Raw genomic sequence first — 21,714 nt, 5'->3', positions numbered from 1 at the left:
CCAGTGCTAAATATCCCCGCTCTTACAATATATACACATTAATCACTACCACAAACATAAGAAGGCTCCAGAGCAAACTCATCTCTGAGCCTGGGTATATTTTATTGGATAATGTGTTAGCACACTGTCTGGCATTACTGACACACCCAGCGCAAACATAACACATAGGCGTCCTGTTGGAGTCCTATTACTCCCCACCTTAGTGAAATGCTCAACATTATTTTGCAATTTTTGCCTTGAGAACCCCTGAGAAAAACCAATATCTGTGTCTCATGGGCTTGTTAGATGTTTGTCTCTGAATTACACTCGCAGTAATTCAATCTCTCTGCTATGTTGTATGAAACATCAAATCAAAAATGAAATGAAAGCTGCAAACAACGGTGCTCATTGTAAGTGAAAACTGTAGTGCTCGCAACTCCTTCCCTTTGATTCATTTGATTCAATGTTGTTTAGGAAAAGTAAAATATTGGTTAATGAAGCTTTACGTAGTACAACAAGTTACTGAGAGTAAAAAAAAATTCACATCACATTAACATAGTGGTAAATATGTGGTGGTGCATGTGATTTGAGAGTTCACCTAATCATGTTCTTTCTCTGAAGACTCTTTACTTCACAGATAACAGGTCAGACAAAAATCAAAGACTAATACATCACTGACACAAAGTGTGCCTCCTGGTAAGGCCTACTGAGTGGTTGGTGAAACAGTGTGTGAAAAAAACTCTTCATGCATTAGTATGAGAAGGAAGGTTCTGTAGGGGCTGCAAGTCAGTGGAGCATTTCTGTGCGCTTTTACCTTCCAGCAGATGCCTGATTATATGTATGAATAAGCTTACGCTAAATAGCTTGATAAGCAATCTATCCCAAAAGAAAACAGGAGCGTGTATTCTCAGTAAGAACCTCTCTTTTCTCTCGCTCACTCTCTCCTTCCTAGCATGTGCACATCTGCATGTCTCTTCACAGTTTATTTGCCATTAAGAAGGACTAAGCATTTCATTACAAGTCTACTAAGCTCCCACTGTGTCATTGGAGCCAGTGTGGCTTTCTTTCTGAGAGATACTAATAACAAAATCAAAGGAGGGAGCGTGTGTTTGTGTGCACAATTCTCTGTTTGTGTGTCTGTGTATTCTAGTAATACTGATGTAATCGCAGGCTCAAGCCCAATTAGCCTAGAGGGTAACTCTGTAATAATCCCTACCCCTGGGCATAATGGCCTATTAAAGCAACAGTGGACAGAATAAATGAGTTTGTCTAAGGAGAGGGAGGGAGGGGAAGAGAAAGAAAGAAAGAAAGAAAGAAAGAAAGAAAGAAATAAAGAAGGAAAGAAAGAAAGAAAGAAAGAAAGCCGAGTAACATAACGGTAAAAGAGGTGCTGGGATAAGAGGAATAGAAGACGATTTTTCAAAGATTTCACTCAAATACTAATGGCGTTTTTCCATTACATGGTACCTGCTCGACCTTTTTCCATTGCAGATTAGTAGCGCGACATGTGTGAGGTGAGGGTGGCTGGTCGTTGTAGCAGGAAACTGCCGTGACCTAACGCAACACACACACACACAGAACGTTGAAGGTGTGTTGTTTTTTGATTCTCAGCATGGGGCTGTTGCCACAGTAAGAGGGCAAATTTAGTTTTAAAAGAAGCTGGAGGTAAACTACTTAAACACGGCGGGTTTGTTCAGGACCCCCCCATCCGTCTGTCGCTAGCACTGATGACGCAACGATTAGTGACGATTCTCTCCGACCAATCAGTAGTCCGCAGGTTTTCACGTCATCTTTTGGTATTGCATCAGCTCGCTTGGAACCTCGACTGAGGTGGTACTAAAAAAGTACCTGTTAGCAGGTACCAGGGACTTATTTTTGTAGTGGAAACCCAAAAAAGGCAAATCGAGGAGGTACCATGGAATGGAAAAACGCCATAAAACACTGTCCCTGCAATAGGGCAGCATTCTACTTGGTTACTACACATCTTTAAGCATGATTTAATTTAATCATAACCATCTTTAAGAAGAGTTGTTTTCTTCACTTTGTAGACTATCATTCGTGACAGAGAATGCTGAAAAATTGGATCATGTAGCCACATCTTGAACGCGTTCTTTATATGTTTTATTTGTTGGAAACCCTCCTTATTAATGTTGTTGGGCTCAAGACCACATAAATCAAGAGCATGTCAAGATGGAGTTTGTGGAGAGGGGAGATCTAATCCAGACCAAGAGGAATATCTCGACCAAGACTATAAACATGATTGCTTTGAGGGGACAAAGTTGTGTGCTAATGCTTTAAAAGTAAAGACAGTATGAGTCTCTCAGTAGTGAGTAGAGGGTAAAATTAAGTCCATGATGTAAACGAGCTAAGTCAGACCTTTAACAGTAAATGCACCTTCTGTATGCATCTCTTTTTCAGCAAGTCTCAAAATGTGGACATTGTCTTAAACTGTACCAAACTAGCCAAATACAGATGTGCAACAAGTCAGTTTAGCTGTGGTTCAAACATCCATACATTTACCCAACACTCAACCCTATGCAATAATTGTCAGTGGGAAGCAAAAATGCTTCATATTTCCGTATTAAATTTGTTGCAATGACATATTAGGAATACAACAGAGGATACAATAGTGATAATTGCTAATTAGTGTTATGATTGAAAATAAATGCAGTTCCCAAACAGATTCTTGTTTAAACAAGAACAAACAAGAATCTCAATTAAAACAATAACAAAAACTGGACGCTGATTTTGTAGTGAAGTAGCGTGGGATCATGGCAATTTTCGTCAATACAAGACAACCACCATTGCCGATGAAAATCTGATGTGACTCAGGCAGAAATAATGTTTATGGCCATGGTAATGTGTTCAAGTTTTAATTTTTGTTGCATCTATTCACATTTTGTCATTTTATTTTACTGAAATAGCAGACAACTATAAGTAGCTAAGTAGTTGCTAACTTATTAGATGAGTTAACTCCCCATAAAGCTACTGTAGCTAATGTGTCACATGTAATTTTGGGGCAGCCCAACGCTGCTATCTCTGGTCAAAATAATGACCCTTGGGTTGCTTGGTTCACCGATGCGTTTACGCTTTCCAGGGACATCTTCGGCGACAGAACGCACAGCAAATAGCAAATAATCATGGTTCATCACGAGTGAGCAATAAAAAAACAAAAGTAAACAATAGAGTTGCTCTCCAACTTCCTTCCTCACTCTCTGACCTATCATCTCTCATCTATCATCGTGTTTCCCTGGAAGTAAGAGCAACTAGAGAGGGCTAAGGGGATATGACAGCATTGATAGATGTATCCAATGTACCAAATGTAACAGGCCATTACAAAATTACAGATTTCACTAGGTTTGCACATTGTTGGAAACATTTGAGATAATGCAAGTACACCACTCTACAAAATCAATAACATGGGTCTCGTTTCCCAGGAATTTGAATGTGTAAATGTTACAAATTAGATCCTTTTACATTGTGTGGTGGGTGTTTATGTGGGTGCACATGTGGACAAATTCACCTGACGATAAGTCTACCCGGTTGTTTATGGTCGCCTTCGTCACATTGATATGAACTGCAACCTTGCTGTCCTCGAGGGAGATCTCCAGCGTGCCATCGTCAAGATTACTGAAGAAGAGGAGTCCATCGGGATTCCATGTACGAAACTGGAAGCTCACCGATATTGTGTTGTGATTGGCTCGACCTGGCAGCTGCAGGAAGCTGGTCGCATTGAAAAAGACCGGGAAGGTGTGGGTCTCCACACAGGAGAAGGACAGGTTACGCTGTCAAGTTAAAGAGAGAAAGACACACCAACAACGAGAGATAAAAGGAAGTTATCAAATGATCTTCAAAGAGAAAAAACAAAGCTTATGCCTTTTAAATGTGGGCTTGTTTAAATAGTTCTTTAAATTTAAATGTTTTAAATGCCCCCACACTTTAGGAAATCATGTATTTATTTACTTCATTTATTTCATTTATATGTTTACCTTTAGATGCTTCTGACTGAATCTGTGTGTGTGTGTGTGTGTGTTTCTTTGTTCCTGGAATTTGCAAGCAGATCTGTTTAGATAAGATAAATTAGAAATGAACGGCTGTGTGAGTCATCAGAGAGAATGTGGCATTTTTCCTTTTGCTCGACTCACCTTGACTCTACTCGCCTTTTATGGTTTTCCACTATGAAAAAAGTCACTGGTACCTGCAGGTACTTTTTTAGTTTCATCTCAGTCGAGGTTCCAAGCGAGCTGAGGCGATACCAAAAGGTGTCGTGAAAACCTACAGACTACTGATTGGTGGGGGAGAATCATCACTTATCACTGCATCATCATCAATAGAGACAGACAGGTGTGTCCTGAACAAACCTGTTGTGTTTAAGTAGTTTAGGCAGCTGTGTTTTTTTTTTTTTACTGCCTTCAGTTTCTTTTCAACCTAAATTTTTGAGCATCAAGAGCAACACACTTTCAACGTTCTGTGTGTGTTGCGTTAGGTCACGGCAGTTTCTTGCAGCGTCCCTATGCAACCAGCCCCGCTCGCGTCACGCATGAGGCGATACTAAATCTGCAAGGGAAAAAGGAGAACGGGACACCAAGGCCGAGTTGAGTTGAGCCAAGCCAAGTAGAGCTGATATTAGCAGTGGTTAAGCGTGATTAAAGGTGTGGCTCTAACAAACTTGATTAGTGTCTCCATTTGTTCAATCAGTTCACCAGAGATCGAAGAAGATACACTGGCTGTCCACTGATGAGGAAGAGGAGGAGAAGTGGAGAGACAGGAGCTCTGTGACTCTCCCGTAACTAATTTTATGGATGGCAAAACAGCTAATGTGCTGAAGTTACATCTAGCAGTCAACCAGAGTGCATTTGATGATGGGAAGAAAGGCATTTAATATGTTCCTAATTCTGTTAAAAAATCAAATTGTTCCACGGTCGTTGTAGTGAAATTCTGCCTTTGGTTGCAGTGAAATGGCAGCCTTGATATCAAGAGGGAGCACAAAGACAGGAGGCAAACACATGGAGGGGCCACTGATGGGTCAGCTGTGTCTGATTAATTATGAATCTGTTAAACTATTTTGGTACGGTGAATAATTTGCCCCCTCACTCAGGTCAGGTACAGAGTTAGTGTGACAATAATGAGGATGTTCGGTACTCAGCTGCCTTTATAAGCATATTATTTCTATTTAATTTACATTACTGTGCATTGTGTTTATATACACAGGCCAAAAGTTTAAACACATCCTTCTCATTCAATGCGTTTTCTTTATTTTCATAACTTTTTACATTGTAGACTATCACTAAAGGCATCACAACTGTGAATGAACACATATGGAATTGTGTACTTAAAAAAGTATGAAATAACTGAAAAAATGTCTTGTATTCTAGTTTCCTACAGTAGCCACCCTTTGCTCGGATTACTGCACACTCTTGGCATTCTCTTGATGGGCTTCAAGAAGTAGTCACCTGAAACGGTTTCCCAACAGTCTTGAAGGAGTTCCCAGAGATGGTCAGCAGTTGTTGGCCCTTTTGCCTTCACTCCACGGTCCAGCTCTCCCCAAACCATCTCAATTGGGTTCAGGTCCGGTGACTGTGGAGGCGCAGCACTCCATCACTCTCCTTCTTGGTCAAATAGTGTTGTGTAATGTCCATTCCTTGTGTTTCTTGGCCCAAACAAATCTCTTCTGCTTGTTGCCTCTCCTTAGCAGTGGTTTCCTTGCTGCTATTTGACCATGCAGGCCTGATTTGCGCAGTCTCTATTTAACAGTTGCTAGAGATGTGTCTGCTGCTGTGTGGTATTCATCTGGTCTCTAATCTGAGCTGCTGTTAACTTGCGACTTCTGCGGCTGGTGACTCAGATGAACTTTTCCTCAGCAGCAGAGGTTACTCTTGGTCTTCCTTTCCTGGGACGCTCCTCATGTGAGCCAGTTTTGTTGTAGCGCTTGATGGTTTGTGCGACTACACTTGAGGAAACATTCAAAGTTTTGCAATATTCCGGACTGACTGACCTTCATTTTCTTAGGTCAATTAATGATGGCCACTCGTTTCTCTTTACTTAGCTGATTGGTTCTTGCCATAATATGAATTCTAACAGTTGTCCATTGGGGCTGTAGGCTTCTGCACAGCAGAACTGATGGTCCCAACTCCACTAATAAGGCAAGAAATCCCACTAATTAACCCTGACGAGGCACACCTGTGAAGTGAAAACCATTTTAGGTGAATACCTCATGAAGCTCATTGAGAGAACACCAAGGGTTTGCAGCGCTATCAAAAAAGCAAAGGGTGGCTACTAAACTAGAATATAAGACATGTTTTCAGTTATTTCACACTTTTTGTTAAGTACATAATTCCACATTATGTTCATTCATAGTTTTGATGCCTTTGTGATAATCTACAATGCAAATAGTCATAAAAATAAAGGAAACACAGTGAATGAAAAGGTGTGTCCAAACTTTTGGCCTGCATTATGTATATAATAATCCCCATCTCACCTCTTGTGGGGTGGTATGTGTCATCCTCAGGCTCGGTTCCTTTACCAGAGGCCTGGAAGGCCATATATATGTGAGAGAGTGTCTGTGTGTGTGCATGCACATTTCCCTTACAAAGCTGGAGGTGTCTAGCTTCTTTCGGCGGGCCAGGTCTGTAATGTTGTCTCCATTGTAGTTGATGCTCTCCATGCAGCCTTTAAAGTTCTTCCTCCCTCCTCCTACTGGCTTCCCACTGTATGGCATCCCGCCAAAACTTAACTAGAGAAGAACAGAGGGTAAAGGGGTAAAATGAGATGGATAGTGTAACAAATACAGATTATTTAAGACTCCTTTTAGCTTTGAGTGTTTCCTCCCCCTACTGCTAAAACACTGCAAAAAGCAACATAAATGTAACATGAAAATACACATTCAGAAAATCATCTTCCTCCCAACACATACCAGCCCAGCAGCAGTTTGTGACAACGGGAAGTCATTCAATCTATTGATTCATATACAGGGCCACAATTTCCTTGTTTTTTTGTGGTGGTGAGCATGAGTTTTAAACTAATTTATTTAATTGGGAATCATCTTTTGTGATAACAGCATGAATTCGGTAGTGAGTAGTATTGAAAAGCCGGTTGGTCGGGCTAGTATATGGGTCACATAAACACCACATAAACAAGAAAATCGTGTCCCTGTTGACGAATCAATAGATCAAAATAACGTGACTATTTTTACAAAGTGCCGTGAGACTGGGTTGCACATACACATACAAAGACAGGAATTACAGTAGCATCATACAAATCTCTAATTAGGGAAACATACAACAAATCCTAAAATGGAATTTAAAAAAACATATTCTTTCAGTTTTTGAACAACACCAAAAAAGTATCAAATAAAATGTAAATTATCATTATAAAATGTCATGATAGTCACATGTGGATGTTGTAACAGGTACAACTATGATAAAAGGATACAGTACTGTTTACATCATGTGGTATAATTATGACAAATATTGTAGAATCCCCTTAAGGTTAGTCCTGTGAATGAATGCAGACATGGATGGTCCGGGTCTGATATTGTTCTCTTCTGTTTTTATATAGGACAATTAGTGTCAACCCCAGAATAAATCACGAATGTATTTGATCGGAATTACAAGGACAATACTGACAAATCTTATATCAACTTTTTCAACCAAACAACTTGATATAAGCATCCAAAGATACTGTTTGTCATATATATTTATATAATATGACAACTGGAGCAGTTGTAGAAAGCATTAAAGAACAGATGTGATGAGAGGACAACTGAGGCAAGATGGAGGCTAATACACAGGCATCTGGTGGGAAGCGCTGAAGGACACAGAACTGATGAAAATGTAAATTGCGTCTCATATTTTTCTACAGTTGAACATGTGTTCTTTTTCTTCCTTTAAGACATAGCTCTGAGGGAAACCAAGATGATGGAGGGTGGGTTGCAATTACCAGTTAATATGTGCCTTTCTATCTGTGTGTATGTGTGTTTGTCTGTCTGTGTCTGTAGTGATGCTCCAGTAGTCTTAGTAATTATTGCCAATGGTAGACACAAATGCACCCAGATATTTAGTCTACAGGGTTAAATGTGAGCAGACAACGCACAGACACAAAAGTAAATACACAAAGACACACACACACACACAATGGCGTGTGGACTAGATGGAGTACAGTGGTATACTTATATATACTTATATAAAAGCTGGTCCCAATTTTGTAGAGACTCAGTCAGACAATGACACTGCCAGGATCCATTCAGGCGGCACAACACACACACAAAAACAAAAACACAAACACCCACCCCCACACACGCACGCACACCCACAGGTGTATAGATTTCCCTGAAGATCACTTAATCCAACAGCTTCGGTTTAATTGGACTGTGGTTTGTCTTGCCCTATTTCTTAGTATCCTACTTAGCACTGGAGCCGATCAGCCATATCAGCAATATCTGCTAAAGGTCACACACAAACATATCAATGTACTCACACAAACACATGTATACACATGTACACAGCTGCACACACTCACATTATACACAAGCACATTCATACCCGTTATGCGTTCCAAAATCAATTTCCTCTTTTAAGTATTATTAGCTGCCCTCTTTGCATTCCATTACTGAATGACATTAATTATGTGAGTCTCATGGATTAGCATTATAGCAGTGTACAACCAATATCTAGTTTCCTGTATGGTATTAATGTTCTACACACAGAGGAGGCCTAGCTTCCACCAGTAATGACTAGTTCTTTAAGAAGAAGTTACAAAATCAGGTAACGCCACAGTACAAGAAAACAAAAAGCATCACAAATACAGATTATTAAGTAAAGCTAATACACTGTATAATTGTTTTATAATGATCACACAGCCTTGTTTAGACTCCTAGCATTTTTTTCAAAGGTTCAGATTTTAGCTGAACTGCTCCCATTCTCATTACTGGTATTCTGTGACGAACATCAGTGCTGCCCAAGGTTCCTAAACAAGAATCATTCAGTTTTCTAGAGAACTGAAGAACAACTCCATCATTAAGTCCTAAAAAATAAATACTCAACGCCTTAAACATTAATGAAACACAGGCTGCAAGCTAGTTCAGGCAGACAACCCAAGAGCATTGTGGCAGACCTGGAACGGCTAGTGAGCTGCAATCAATCAACCAAAATTGCACAAAGTACAATTCCAATAAATTGTTATCCTATTAGCTTAAACTTGTGCATGATTCATCAAAAACAAAAATGTGGCCTTCAGATCGGCAAACAGAAAAAAAGTCAACCAGGTAAATGGCACCGGCAATCCAAGATCCAGCCAAGTCCTGGCATAAGGCCACCACATCTCCCAAACTCCCTGTGGAAAAAGGTGTCTGTGGGCATGCACGTTTGCCAACTAAAGCCACTGTAATTGCCTTGTGTTTGCAATAATGGTTGGTCTGAAGAAGTGAAAAAGCAAATGCAGTTTCATGCCAAAAAGTTGCCCGAAAATTGCACCGCACAACCTAATCAAAGTAAACACAGCCTGAGCTACACATATCGCCACCCGTCCCACCTTGGCTCCAGCAGGGTTTGTTGGAAGTCGGGAAATTACCACATAGACTATCGCCCGAGGAAGAGAGTAAAAAGTCTGGGTTTGCACTACCACTGGATTTGCACCTGCAGGATTGGGCCCTGCATGTAATATAGGGTTGAGCAAATAAACCAAGTGCACATTTTGACTGCTACCTGCTAAACTAGCATGCTACAGTATTACAAATTTATCTGTATGCTTTACCTGTATTCTTCTGTTAATCTAAAATGCTCTGGAGTGACACACACATACAAGCATTACTCAGGCAAAGCTGAGATAGCGGAATCAATCAGCTGAAATTTTAGCTATTCACTTTTCCATGGTCTGCCAGTTCCTTTTACATAATTCAACTCACCCATGACTGCCTATCAATGTACAGCTGTTAAATCATTTGGCATCCAGAAGTTTTGTTAATATGATGTCGAGCTGATATGTCTTTCAAAGAAATTGATGTAATGCATCCTTTATACAGCTCAATACATGTAATGTTTCCCAGTCATCTCCTGTATTTGTGTTTGGACATGTATGTGTTAATTCACTATTAGTTTATGTATTTCAAAGGGGAGACTACCATTCTGTGTCTGCGTTATTCACATTCCTGTCTCTGTACTCAGTAGACTTTGTTTCTCACCTCATAGTCCAAATCGAGGTGGTCAAACTCTCCATTGGTCCTGAAGTGCTGGGTGTGTCGGTCCAAGGTGAAGTTGACATTACGACGGTAGCGTTCAATAACCACCGAATGCCAATGATTGTCATCCAAAAGGCTGCCGGTGGTCACAGAGGTATGACCCAGGATAGAGCCATACTGATTACTGCCTGTAATTAAATTGGTACAATAAAAGATAATAAACACTGTAAATAAAGCAGCATTTTTTAACAAGCCAATAATATATTAAAACCATGTCAAAAATGCTAAAATATCTATAAACGACAGTTGGATTTGCTTTTATTCTTAAAGCTAGTATTAGATATTCTGGGCATCTTAACAAGGACCAATGAACACAAAACATATTTGTGTTCTCTGGCAGGGATATGCCTAACTAGTAAAACATTACTTCCGTGCTTCACCATTCTGGCTATATCCTTTTTGCTAATAATAAAACACCTGCCATTTCTTTACCAGCCCAAAGTGCCATTAGTTGTAACACTGTACAATAATGCACCACTGCAGTTGTTGCTTCTGTGCTGCTGTAAGGCATCATTAAAGGTCACACCAGTTGACAGTGAGTGATGCTCAACACACTCATGGATTGTCGTGGCTGCTGTTTACAGTGTAAAGGGTAAAGTGCTGCACATGGACACTTTATCTTTGCTCCTAGATAATGTTATCTTGACCAACAGCGACAGGCCATTAATTTAGATTACAAAAGTTTAGCATTATTGGCAAGTCTATAGTGATGAAATTATTTGTTTGACCTGCCAAGTTTCTGCAAACACAACTAGTGTACTGTAGTGTGGCTGCATGCATTATGTGTATAGCTTGGCTTTAAAAAAATTATATAAAAGGAATGTCCATCAGTGTGGGATTAACAAAGTATTTTATCTTACATAACACTTAGATATGTAACTTTCAATGAGTTTTACTTTTAGCCATATGATTTCACAAACCTATGAACTCCTTCAAAGATTGGGTCATAAGAGAAGGTATAACATGCCTTTAATCAATTGATACCAAGACAGCTATCTCAAACCATTGTGTCAGGAGGGTCAGCATAAAGAGAAACTTTACTTTGCATTTCATTGTCTACCCACCCAGGTTTATCTGCAGCAGCAGCTTGGCCTTGCGAAGCTCCAGGGTGATATAGTCTCCCTGTTGGCCCTCCCCATGGAGAATCACACCCTCGCTCTCTGACGTCTTGAACCTTAGTCCAATCACATCTTTAATGATCTTCATCTTCTTCACCTGCACACACGTAAACAATCAGCACATGGTTGTGAAACATCATAGGTGGCTTAGTTTCAATTAAAGAAATGTAGAAACTTTCTTTTCTTTACTTCAAAACAAGAAGGCCTGCACAAATCCAGGTCCCCCAGTGATCTTTTCCAAATCTACATCAAATGTATTTCCTATCAGATTTTATTGCTACGGTATTTGTTGATGTTTATGATGTACCCTTTATGTTCTAGATTAATCTTGTCAGTATGACCTTTTATGGGAAGGTATAGTCAAGATAACATAGAAGATCATGGTAGTTAATTCAGTACCTTAAAACGATATGAGATTACACCCTGTCCATCAAAGTTGATCACGCCCACCCCTAAAAAAGACAAATAGAATAAAGAGGGAAACACAAGAGAAAGAAAGGAAGACAATGACAGTGAGGGACAGCAATAAAAGGCAAGATTGGAAAGGGTCAGTTATAGTGAAGTAAATTGTAATTGTAGAGAAAGGTTAAGACCCTTTTTTCAAATTGACAAAGATCATGAAGCATGCACTCTTTTATGGGCCAACACAACTTTGTAAAATATGTATTTCCATCTACTGAATTAAATAAACAATACACCTAAATTATCAGCAGTAATGCAATGAAGCTTAGTCAGTTGAGCTAATACAGTATGCTAATAATAGATGAACAGGCAAAGGGCCTTTGGAAATTTGACATCTCTTAGCTGTCCTGGTCATCTGGATGCGTAGGTTTGTGCATTAAAAAAGTTATCTTTACTGGCTACTATTGGTACAATAGAGATTTTACTGTTTCTAATGATATTGTTCCCAAAAGGGCTTTTTCACAGAGGACATTTTTTACAAGTCACAATGTGAAAAGCAAAGGTGCAGATGATTTAATTAATGATGACTGAATTCCATTTCGCTGCTCGTCTCAGGGTCCTGATATTGTGCCTATTTAACTCACCAGCACACTAGCCATGCTTCCATCCACACTAAGTAATATTAAATGCCTTATGGAAACAGTAAAATTTGATTGAATTTCATGAATATCAAGTTGTATGGTTGATCTCATGGGATTTTCTCTTAATTCATCGGTAAGCGTTGTATGCAATAAACGCTGATGGAAACTTTATTTGTCAATTAAGTTGTAGGTTATTTTATGGTTGCAAGCCACCATAAACAACAGAAACACATTTAAGTGAACGAACGAGAAGACAAAATACATTTTAAATTTAATTTACGAGCAAAAATCATGGTTGTCTGCCATTTACGTCGATCTGCATTTTCATAGCAATGTTTTGATAGCGTTGCTGTTGTCCACTTATGGCTTGATATTTCCCTATGAGCTGGCACATAAGCACTATTACAACTTGTGCATGATTAATAATTTGTAGATAGATGGAGCAATCCATTTTGTCTAGCAAATGTTAAATTGAACGTTGTGCAATTTAGTTCAAAAATGAATGGAAACTCCTTAAAATGTCTCAAATCTATTTGATTTCCCGTTTTGACCACAACACAGCATGTGACGTCATTATGCATCGGTTTATAATGGCCTAAAAGCCGTTGGATGGAAACACTCTTTCGCTGGCTTTATTTCACATGAATGCTTTAAGCAAAATTCAGGCAATTCGATTGACAAGTGGATGGAAACATAGCTACTGTAATGGGACACTGGGTCAATTGTGATTTTCCTATTATGACAAGTCTGCTGTGAAAAAGGCCTGCAGCAAAAAAGATGTTGAGCTCTGTCAGGTTACATTACATGTCGTGTGGCTGACGGTATTATTCAAAGAGACTTACAGTTGCTATATATGTCAGAGGTCGCACAATGTGGGAATTGAACCCAGGTCTCTCACACAAAAGGCATGTGTTATATCCACTGCACCATCCCCACCCTAAAGCCCCATTAGTGAGCAGTGAAACACGTTCACTATGCATATTTTCTATTTCACTGCATTGTGTTACGGTGTCCAATTGAATTCTGTCAGATTATTTTTCTTCCCACAAGCTCTAGCTTTTTAAAATTCAGACTTGATTGAGAGAAAATACTTTCTTTTAAAACTAAGAATGTATGAAGCGGAGCCACAACTCTAACCAGCTTCAACCTGAGCAGAGGTCTCATCAGCCAATTAAAAACACCTGTGTTTGTGTGCACACAGGCGTGTTAAACATACTTGTCTTAAGGTATAAAATGCTATGTCCATTCTTACAAATTTACTGGTGCTGAATTTACAACAGAACTGTATCTGTAGTGCTACTGAAGTTACATTTGGGATTACAGAAATTACAACATATCTTGGATTATTAAGCAGCAGGGCATTTACATGTAACATGAAATCCAATTGAGATAGCTTGTATGTAAAAAAATAAGGTTTACGTGTCCAAAAAAGGACAGAGAGCAAAGGAGACAGGCAATAGGGTGGAGGAGATTTTCAAATCTTGAGAAGGAAATAAAGTGCAGTGCTTGAGGCCCTCTTCAATCTTACTATCGTAACCCCAACTGTTCAAGAGGTTAGTGGAGAGTGTGTCTGTGTGGTGTGATTGGTTGTGAAGGTAGAGACGAGTGTACAGGCTATGATAGGATAACAGGGCTTGGGAAAGATCAGCTCATTTTATACACAGACACACTCATGCACAGTCACGCTGTCCCTCAGTCTTGCCTTCTCTCTTGCTTTCTCGCTTATATAACACGCACACACAAAACTATGCCAAGCCTGTCCTTTCATGATAAACACCTGGAGAGGGGGGTGAGAGGAAATTACATCTGTTTCCTTTGTTCTAACTTCAGTGCTCCCAAAATGATCCCATGCTGCCTCTCACTGGGTAGAATACATCTTTCCATCTCCTTCGCTGCTTGACACTTTCCTCTTGTTCCTTCACTAGTTCTTTCTCGCTCTCTCCACTTTGATCTTTCCCCATTCCTCCCTCTCTGCTCCACTCTTCTCTTTTACGTCCTGCTTTAATTTCCTCTATTGCTTTCATCACTTCATTTGCTTTATCGCTCTTTCTGTATCTCTCTCTGGCTCTCTTTCCCAGCCCCTCTCATAATCTTCTTCTGCCACGTTTATGGTGCAAACAGTGGTGGTAGTTGACAGTTTTCCAATTGTTTTATGAGATATTGCAGATCTAGTTGTGCTGCTCTGAAAATGATTGCCAGCTCAGCTGAGTGCATCAGGAGGGAAACTTTATGGAGACTGGAGGGCTTTTCCACCACCTGCAGATGTGAGATGCAGCAAAAGAGGGAGATAGGTTGACCCACTGCGACGCAGAGTAACATGGGACGACTACTTGGTTTGTAGCCAGTGCAGCTGTGATGGCATGCACACAAGATGGCCAAGGTTTATTAGACCCTGACCCAAGAGACCATGTCATTTTGGATCCTGACCCAGATGGTGGTTTTCCACCATGCGACAGACAGTGACTGAGATAGAGTTTTAATATAGACAGCTGTTTGTGACACCCAATACAATCTTCAAATTATTATTATAAATTATTATTTATCAGCACCCGAAAATAAGAAGTTGATGTCAGTACATCACTGTCATATTACCTCACCAATGGTGGCTGTGTGTGGTGTGTAGAGCCACGAGATATTGTTTTATGAATGTTGATGGTATGCATATAAAAAAAGAAATGTCACGTTTTTAAAGTGAGGTTTTACAATTGAAATCTATTAAATCAAATACATTAGACTATGTAATCATAACTATTCTCCACTTTAAATGGAAAAATATGTTATAGTTATTGTATAGTTATTATCTTTTCTACACGTCACTGAATGTCTCTCCTGAATGAGTCACTTTGGATAATTGCCCAAATAAAGCAAGAATACATGGAATCTGCCAACGCAAAGCAATACCACACGGATGCCACCTGCATCATGTCAGGAAGAATTAAAGGTGCATGTGGTGCTTATTATGTTAAATTGTATCCATGGCAACGTGTAAGTGGGCAAGCAGCAAATTAAGTGGCTGTGAGCACAAAAGCGGGTCACTCACAGTGAGATCTACCTTTATCAACTTAAGGATTTGGTTGTTTTTCATATAACTGGAAGATGTGTATTTGCATTTTAATCAAATGTGAGATGTTAAGAACTGGTATAAATTATGTCATTGCTTTTGATATTCTATAGATAACATTATAAATAGGAGTAATGAAAATAACAATCATTAGATTTATCCATAATGAAAAGGCCAGTAGTCTAATCATGTATGTACTCCCCTCTTTCCCCTTGTACTTATTGCACCTCAGAACCTGAAGGCCACATTGAGGCTCTTTCAGCTGTTTCTGTGTTTAGCCTCAGTCCTGCTCCATAAATAAATGCTAACAATAAACCTATCTACATAAGTACATTTCTTCAACTCAACAGATAATGATGGTAATACATCATCCTGAAAGCTGATTTAGAATATTGTTGGCATAAATGGGCCGCAGGTTGAAGTCAGATGTGATATGCTTGCCTTTATTTGGAATTTTACTTGCATGACAGTGATTGGTTTGTATAGAAAATTAAATTTGTACTCAGAGAAAGGGAAGTCGGACGGAAACTCGCATACCCGCTCTACTATTCCCTGACTCATCTATGAAATAATTGATTTTCTGTTGATCCTATGTTAATTAAAATGGAAATGAGCGTGTAAATTACAAAGCATGGTGGCTCAGGACTGCTTTATAGCCTTTGGCACAGACACATATACACACACAGCCTTTCATTGCACAGTCCTAGATGAGTCATAACATGGTATTGCATTTAATTATCATACATTTTTGAAACCCAGAATTATCATCTACAATCAACATATTTGGTGATTATGCTGGGAACATAACATCTATATTTATCTGCCTCCTTCTCCTCCCACTAATTCTCTTTTGTGCTTTCTTTTTTCATCCTCTTTTCTTTGTCTTTGCCCGAACACTGTCCTTTTCTCTTTGGATCGGGCAGCAGAAAAACATTTAAGAGAAGTTGGTTGTGAGAACAGAAGAGTTGGGGGAGTGAGGGTGGATAGATGAACAGACAAATATACGAGTTCTCATTTTCTGACTGAATGCTGAAGAAAGAAGCAGTGACAGAGTAATCATGAGGAAGCACCGTGGGCTTCAAAACACAGCTGACAGACAACTCTGACCAGGGGGAGTGTGTGTCCATGTGCAGGTGCTTCTGTGTGTATGCAACTTTCTCTCTCGCTCTCTTTCTCTGTTATCACTCATATCTGGGATGTAGGCATATGTTCAACTGATTATGAGTTGTGTATTTAATGTGTGTTTCATCTGTCAGCTTGTGGTGGACAACATCCATATCTGTCAGAAACATTGTGCTCATTTGGTATAGGAACAGATCATGGGTCCGTTTCAGGAAGGAGGTTTTACAAACTCTGAGTCTAACCCTGATATCTGAGTTGATTTTCCCTGAGATGGAAAACTGAGCTTTCGGTTCAGCTGATTCGAGTTGGTTCAATCAACTCAGAGTAGGTTCACTCAGAGTTATGCTGCATTCCAGACACAGTTTTTAGCCGGTAACTTACAACTTCAAGTCGCAACTCACGACTTGGTAGCGTTCCAGGCAAAGTCACCACAAACCCTTCTAGCTAGCAGCTACCTATAGCTGATACTAGCAATTTCTAGTCTGCAACATGTTTTGGGCTTCATTTAATAAACATAACCTGTAGTAGTACACAACCGTATGTGTATTCTTTTGATTACAATGTGTGGAATTACTTTACATTGCCTATTTATACTATTTCTCACTGCATCTATGCAGCATCAACAGAGGTCGCCATTGTTGTTCATTTGTGTGACGTCAAAACTGTAACTGGGACTATCATAACTTACAGGTTTGACTGCCATTCGTGGACACTTTCACGGGTAAAAAGTTTTGAAAACACGAGTTATGGGTTGATGGGAACGCAGCATTAAGTGCGTGCATCACCACACTGAAAAGGCAGCATGAATGGAACCATGATAATAATAATAATAATACATTTCATTTAACAGCGCCTTTCTGAGCACTCAAGGTCGCTTTACAGACAATAAAAGACAGATACAGGGAACAGAAAAGTGTAAGCAGTTATTACAAAACAAACAAAACAAAACAAAACAAAAATATATATATATATATATAACTAAACAAAAAATACTGGAAAAGTGTATTCACAAATAAGCAAGCTGGAACAAATGGGGTTCATGATACTATGATTCACCATGGTAACAACCACTAACAAACTGGTCGGCAGAAATACTCATGCGCACATACAGCGAGTTTGAACATTCTGTTAATTACTGGTGAAAACTGGAATGGTTGTAGGCTACACCTATTATTTCATTTAGGGGCAATCCTGCCGGCGAAAAACTAAACTACTACTAATCCCATTAGTTGTTGCAGCACCATCATTAACAGAATTACGATTTACAATCATTTATTTATTTTTAAATGTCTTTTATTGGTTTGTGTCAAGGGAACTCTACACGAAGGTTTAAAACACGTTTCAGAACGAGTCACATTCTTCTGACGGCGCTTTGCTACAGTGGCCTTACTAATATGCTCCGCATCACCAATTAGAAAAGAAAACTGCTGTAATAAAAAAAAAGAATATGCTGGGATGTAGAGCATATGCACGATGGGTGACCTTAGTGATATGAGGACGGATAAGGTTATGTAAGTTACATAACTGATACACTAGGAAGAAAAACGATACCGCTAAATATGTAGTTATCTGGATATTGAAATACATCTACAGGCGGGGACCTCAACATCCTCTCCTGACGTACAGCATGTTTAACTCCCTGTGAAGTAAAACAGTTTCTTCATCAACAGGATCGTCCACAAGAAGACATGCCATGTATGGAACAAAAACGTTTTATAGTCTGACTAACACAGTTCATAAACCAACTCTTTCTTTAAGTTCATGCAGAACACAAACTGTAGTAAAATGCGCCTGATACAGACTGAATGAGTGAATGAGGAAATGATAGAGCGCTGTGTCAGAAGGAGGAGACTGAAAGAAACCTGCTGCCGACCAGGTTAGGTTTATAGACTCGGTTTCCATAGTCACAGACTCGGAGGTAGAGTTATTTCTCTTTTTCAAAAGGGCTGGAGTTACCCCTCCTTCTCAGGTTTGATTATCTCCCTTTTCTGTAACGGAAAACCCAGAGTTCCCTTCATCTCAGGGTTAACAAACAGAGTTTTCACTAAACCTGCTTTCTGAAACGGACCCATGTTCTTTCAGGATTATTGTTGTTTGTGTCAAACACTGGTTATTTCACAAAACCAAGATAAGGTATTAAGCCAGGATTTACCATTTATCCTGGCTCAATTTAACCTTGACTCGGTTTCACAAAAGCCGAGGCACATAAGTTACCATGCCGATTTATTCTGTACAGCTAGACTGCTCCAGAACTCGAGGATGTATTAATCCTGGAGCCTTTTCTTTTCACTCAGCATTGGTTTTACCCTGTTATCAGCCCGCATTAAAATACAACATGTGCATATTGCTGTTCATTGAATTTAACGTTTAAAGTTGTGCACATTTTTTAAATAATTATTAATATAATATATCACTGCAGCTGTTCAGATAATTAGAAAAGCTGATAAAGTTGCCAAATGTGTTTCAAATGAAGTCAGTTACTAAGGGAAACATATAAAGGGCTGTGCATGTGGGTTTCTATAGTGGACCTTAAAACACTTTAGTTGATTAATTTTGAACTCTAACAATAAAAGATTGAAAAAATCGGCATGCTTAGCACACCATTTGTGTTGTCCAGTAAACGGGGACTCTAATTTGGGAGGACTGTACAATTATAAATACCTATCCTAATTGTCCAAACTGTCTTAATTATAGTCTTAGTTCACTGAATATAGTGTAGACTACTGTACATTTATTAACAAGGAGAGGAGACCTTGCCCTTATATTTTGCTGGGGGAAAATAACGGAATGAAATGAATACAGCTTTTACATTCATGTTTACATTATGCATTACATTTATCACCTAATTATCTTTATACTTTCTAGATTTTACAGTCCAATTTCTTCAGGATCTTTCTTTTTAAATGACCATATGTATTGTACGAGGGAGCAAAGCATATAATATGTAAAGAAGGAAACTCGTCCACTATAAAAAGAAAACACATGAGAAAAAGCGTGACAAATAACTGCGGACCGACTGAATGATAGTCTAAAAATATACATTTACAAACTACTGCCCTTAAATGAAACCACTAAATGATTCACTTGTCATTTGCAAAAACAGTTGTTCCGCGGCCATCTGCCACGCTTTCTCTCGCTGTGTCATTACAGCGGCCGTGTTTCTATTTTTTTACAAATTTCACATTAATCATACTTCCACAAGGAGATGCTGCTCACTCTGTATAAAGTACGAACAAGGCATATTCTCCATTATAGCATTAGTAAATCTGATATCAACCTCACGGTTTGTTAAGGAAAGCCGTGAACGCACATCTATCCTGATGACTTTAGCATGGCTTGACCTAGCAGCTCCTCCTCAGCCTCACTTTCTTGGTTATCTTGGATTTATAAATTCTGCTTTAGGGCTAAAATGTATCCAAATGCAAGTGCCTTTTCTGATGTATGAGAAGAAAGCTACTGATTGCACATATGATCTGTTTAATCATGATTTATTTCACACAGCTGGAATCCATTTACATCTGGGAGTTAACCATAATCACAGTGTTCTCCTATTGGCCCTCAAGCAGCTCCATTGGGGCAGATGCTGGCTTAGGTCACATCAGCAGTAGCTGCTGTTGGTTTTGAGGCAGAAAAAAGTGAAACTCATTGTCTTTGAGATTCTAAACCTCAGTCTGATTCTACTGTTGTGTCTGTTGGGGGATTTTGGTATACATATTTGCTGTATCTCGTATTTAGTGGTGAATGGCTGGCTGAAGGTGAATGTATTCTGCAAACAAATGGGCCCTTTTATTAATCAAGGTGACAGCAGATGCAATAGCATTTTAAGTGACAAAACCCTTCATTGCATCATTAGTGCTTGGACAACAAACAAAACCATGACTTAAAGAGATAAAATAAGATAAAACTCCCATGCATTCAGATGGATATTACAGCCAGTACATATTTCATTTTAACAGATCCGTAGCAGAAACATTCGTAAAACCATTTGTAATGTCTGACACCTTGTTTGAAGACTACTGACAAGTCGTGGGAGAAGCTGCGGAACAAATAAATCAAATCTACATCAAATGTAGTCTTGATTCCTTCTAAGAACTTACTTTTACATTTCACAAGCTAGTGACAAACTAATGTCAGTTAAAAAGCCTACTTGGATCAAACTCATTTTTCTTGAACTTTTTCTGTTGTCTAAAGTCAACTGTTACCTATTTCTGAAAATACTTATAAATAAATAGTATAGACTCTGTTTCAGGTATGTTGGTCAGTCCGGCATCAAAAAATGAATTTCACTTAAACACAAACCGGCTGGTGATTGACGTCTAGCTGAACTGTTGTGTAAGCCATTGACCGTTCCTACTTTTCTTTCTCTAAAGTTGAGAAATCTATTTTATTGTGTCTTACTTGAATACCAAGTAAATAATGCTGATAAATTATGAAATGATCTGTGCAGGCCCTATACTGCTGCCTACCTGACTCAGTGTTTCTGCATTTGACTGAGGCTATCCATGCTTATTTTGTTGTATTGCAATTTGAAATCTGTAAAATAAATATATCTTCTCTACCCTTTTAATTGTCACTGCAAAGCATAACAGCATTATTATGGGGAACATGCAAGACACTCCTTTACGTTGGAAGTGGCCTAAAATAAAATGTGCCTTTAAAACAATGTGAGATTGAATAACAAGGCAGATGTTCCCAAGTCAAATTCTGTTTTCAGTTTGTATAGTCCAAATTAAGATTTATCACGTTGAAGAATACAAGGATAGAAGCTATTCTGGTTAAAAACCGCAAAAGCTACAACTTGACTTTATAGCACAAAAGCATTCACACAGAAGTGAATCATTTCCCTGTCAAAGTTGTTTGTGAGTGCTGGAATGTTTATGTTGGAGGGGACAGGTGATGGATATAAACTTAGAGTGGGTTAGATTTCTGTGTTTTATTGTTCTGCACATCTGTGCATATGCGTGTGCATCTGTGTGTGTGTGTGTGTAGTACCAAATCTTGTCATCCATATCATTACTGACTTGCTTTTCTTTGAACATGGGAGGAAAATGAAACAAGGGAAATATAATCAAAGGGTATTGAGGGCTGACTGGAATGCAATACATACCCTTGTTTTCTCTCACACAGACAGACAGACACACACACACACACACACAC

General features: G+C 39.1%; 1 protein-coding gene and 1 long non-coding RNA gene across 3 annotated transcripts in view; one reads left to right on the top strand and one right to left on the bottom strand.

Annotated features, from left to right (window-relative positions):
• The window catches only part of cntnap2a (contactin associated protein 2a), a 322,443-nt gene that overhangs the window by 138,007 nt on the left and 162,722 nt on the right, over positions 1-21,714 (bottom strand). For both annotated transcript variants that reach the window (XM_034861583.1, XM_034861584.1), the window contains exons 5-9: positions 11,731-11,783; positions 11,278-11,428; positions 10,157-10,341; positions 6,569-6,712; positions 3,503-3,764 (exon numbers count right to left, since the gene is read on the bottom strand). In XM_034861583.1, coding sequence (XP_034717474.1) covers positions 3,503-3,764; positions 6,569-6,712; positions 10,157-10,341; positions 11,278-11,428; positions 11,731-11,783 — 795 coding nt within the window. The remainder of the gene's footprint in view (positions 1-3,502; positions 3,765-6,568; positions 6,713-10,156; positions 10,342-11,277; positions 11,429-11,730; positions 11,784-21,714) is intronic.
• Positions 613-18,471, top strand: LOC117937547. Its single transcript, XR_004655178.1, has 3 exons — positions 613-623; positions 13,576-13,577; positions 18,339-18,471. It is a non-coding gene; the product is annotated as an uncharacterized LOC117937547 (long non-coding RNA).

Source organism: Etheostoma cragini, chromosome 22 (genome assembly GCF_013103735.1).
Source record: "Etheostoma cragini isolate CJK2018 chromosome 22, CSU_Ecrag_1.0, whole genome shotgun sequence".
Lineage (NCBI taxonomy): Eukaryota > Metazoa > Chordata > Actinopteri > Perciformes > Percidae > Etheostoma > Etheostoma cragini.
This window is presented reverse-complemented; position numbering and strand designations above follow the sequence as displayed.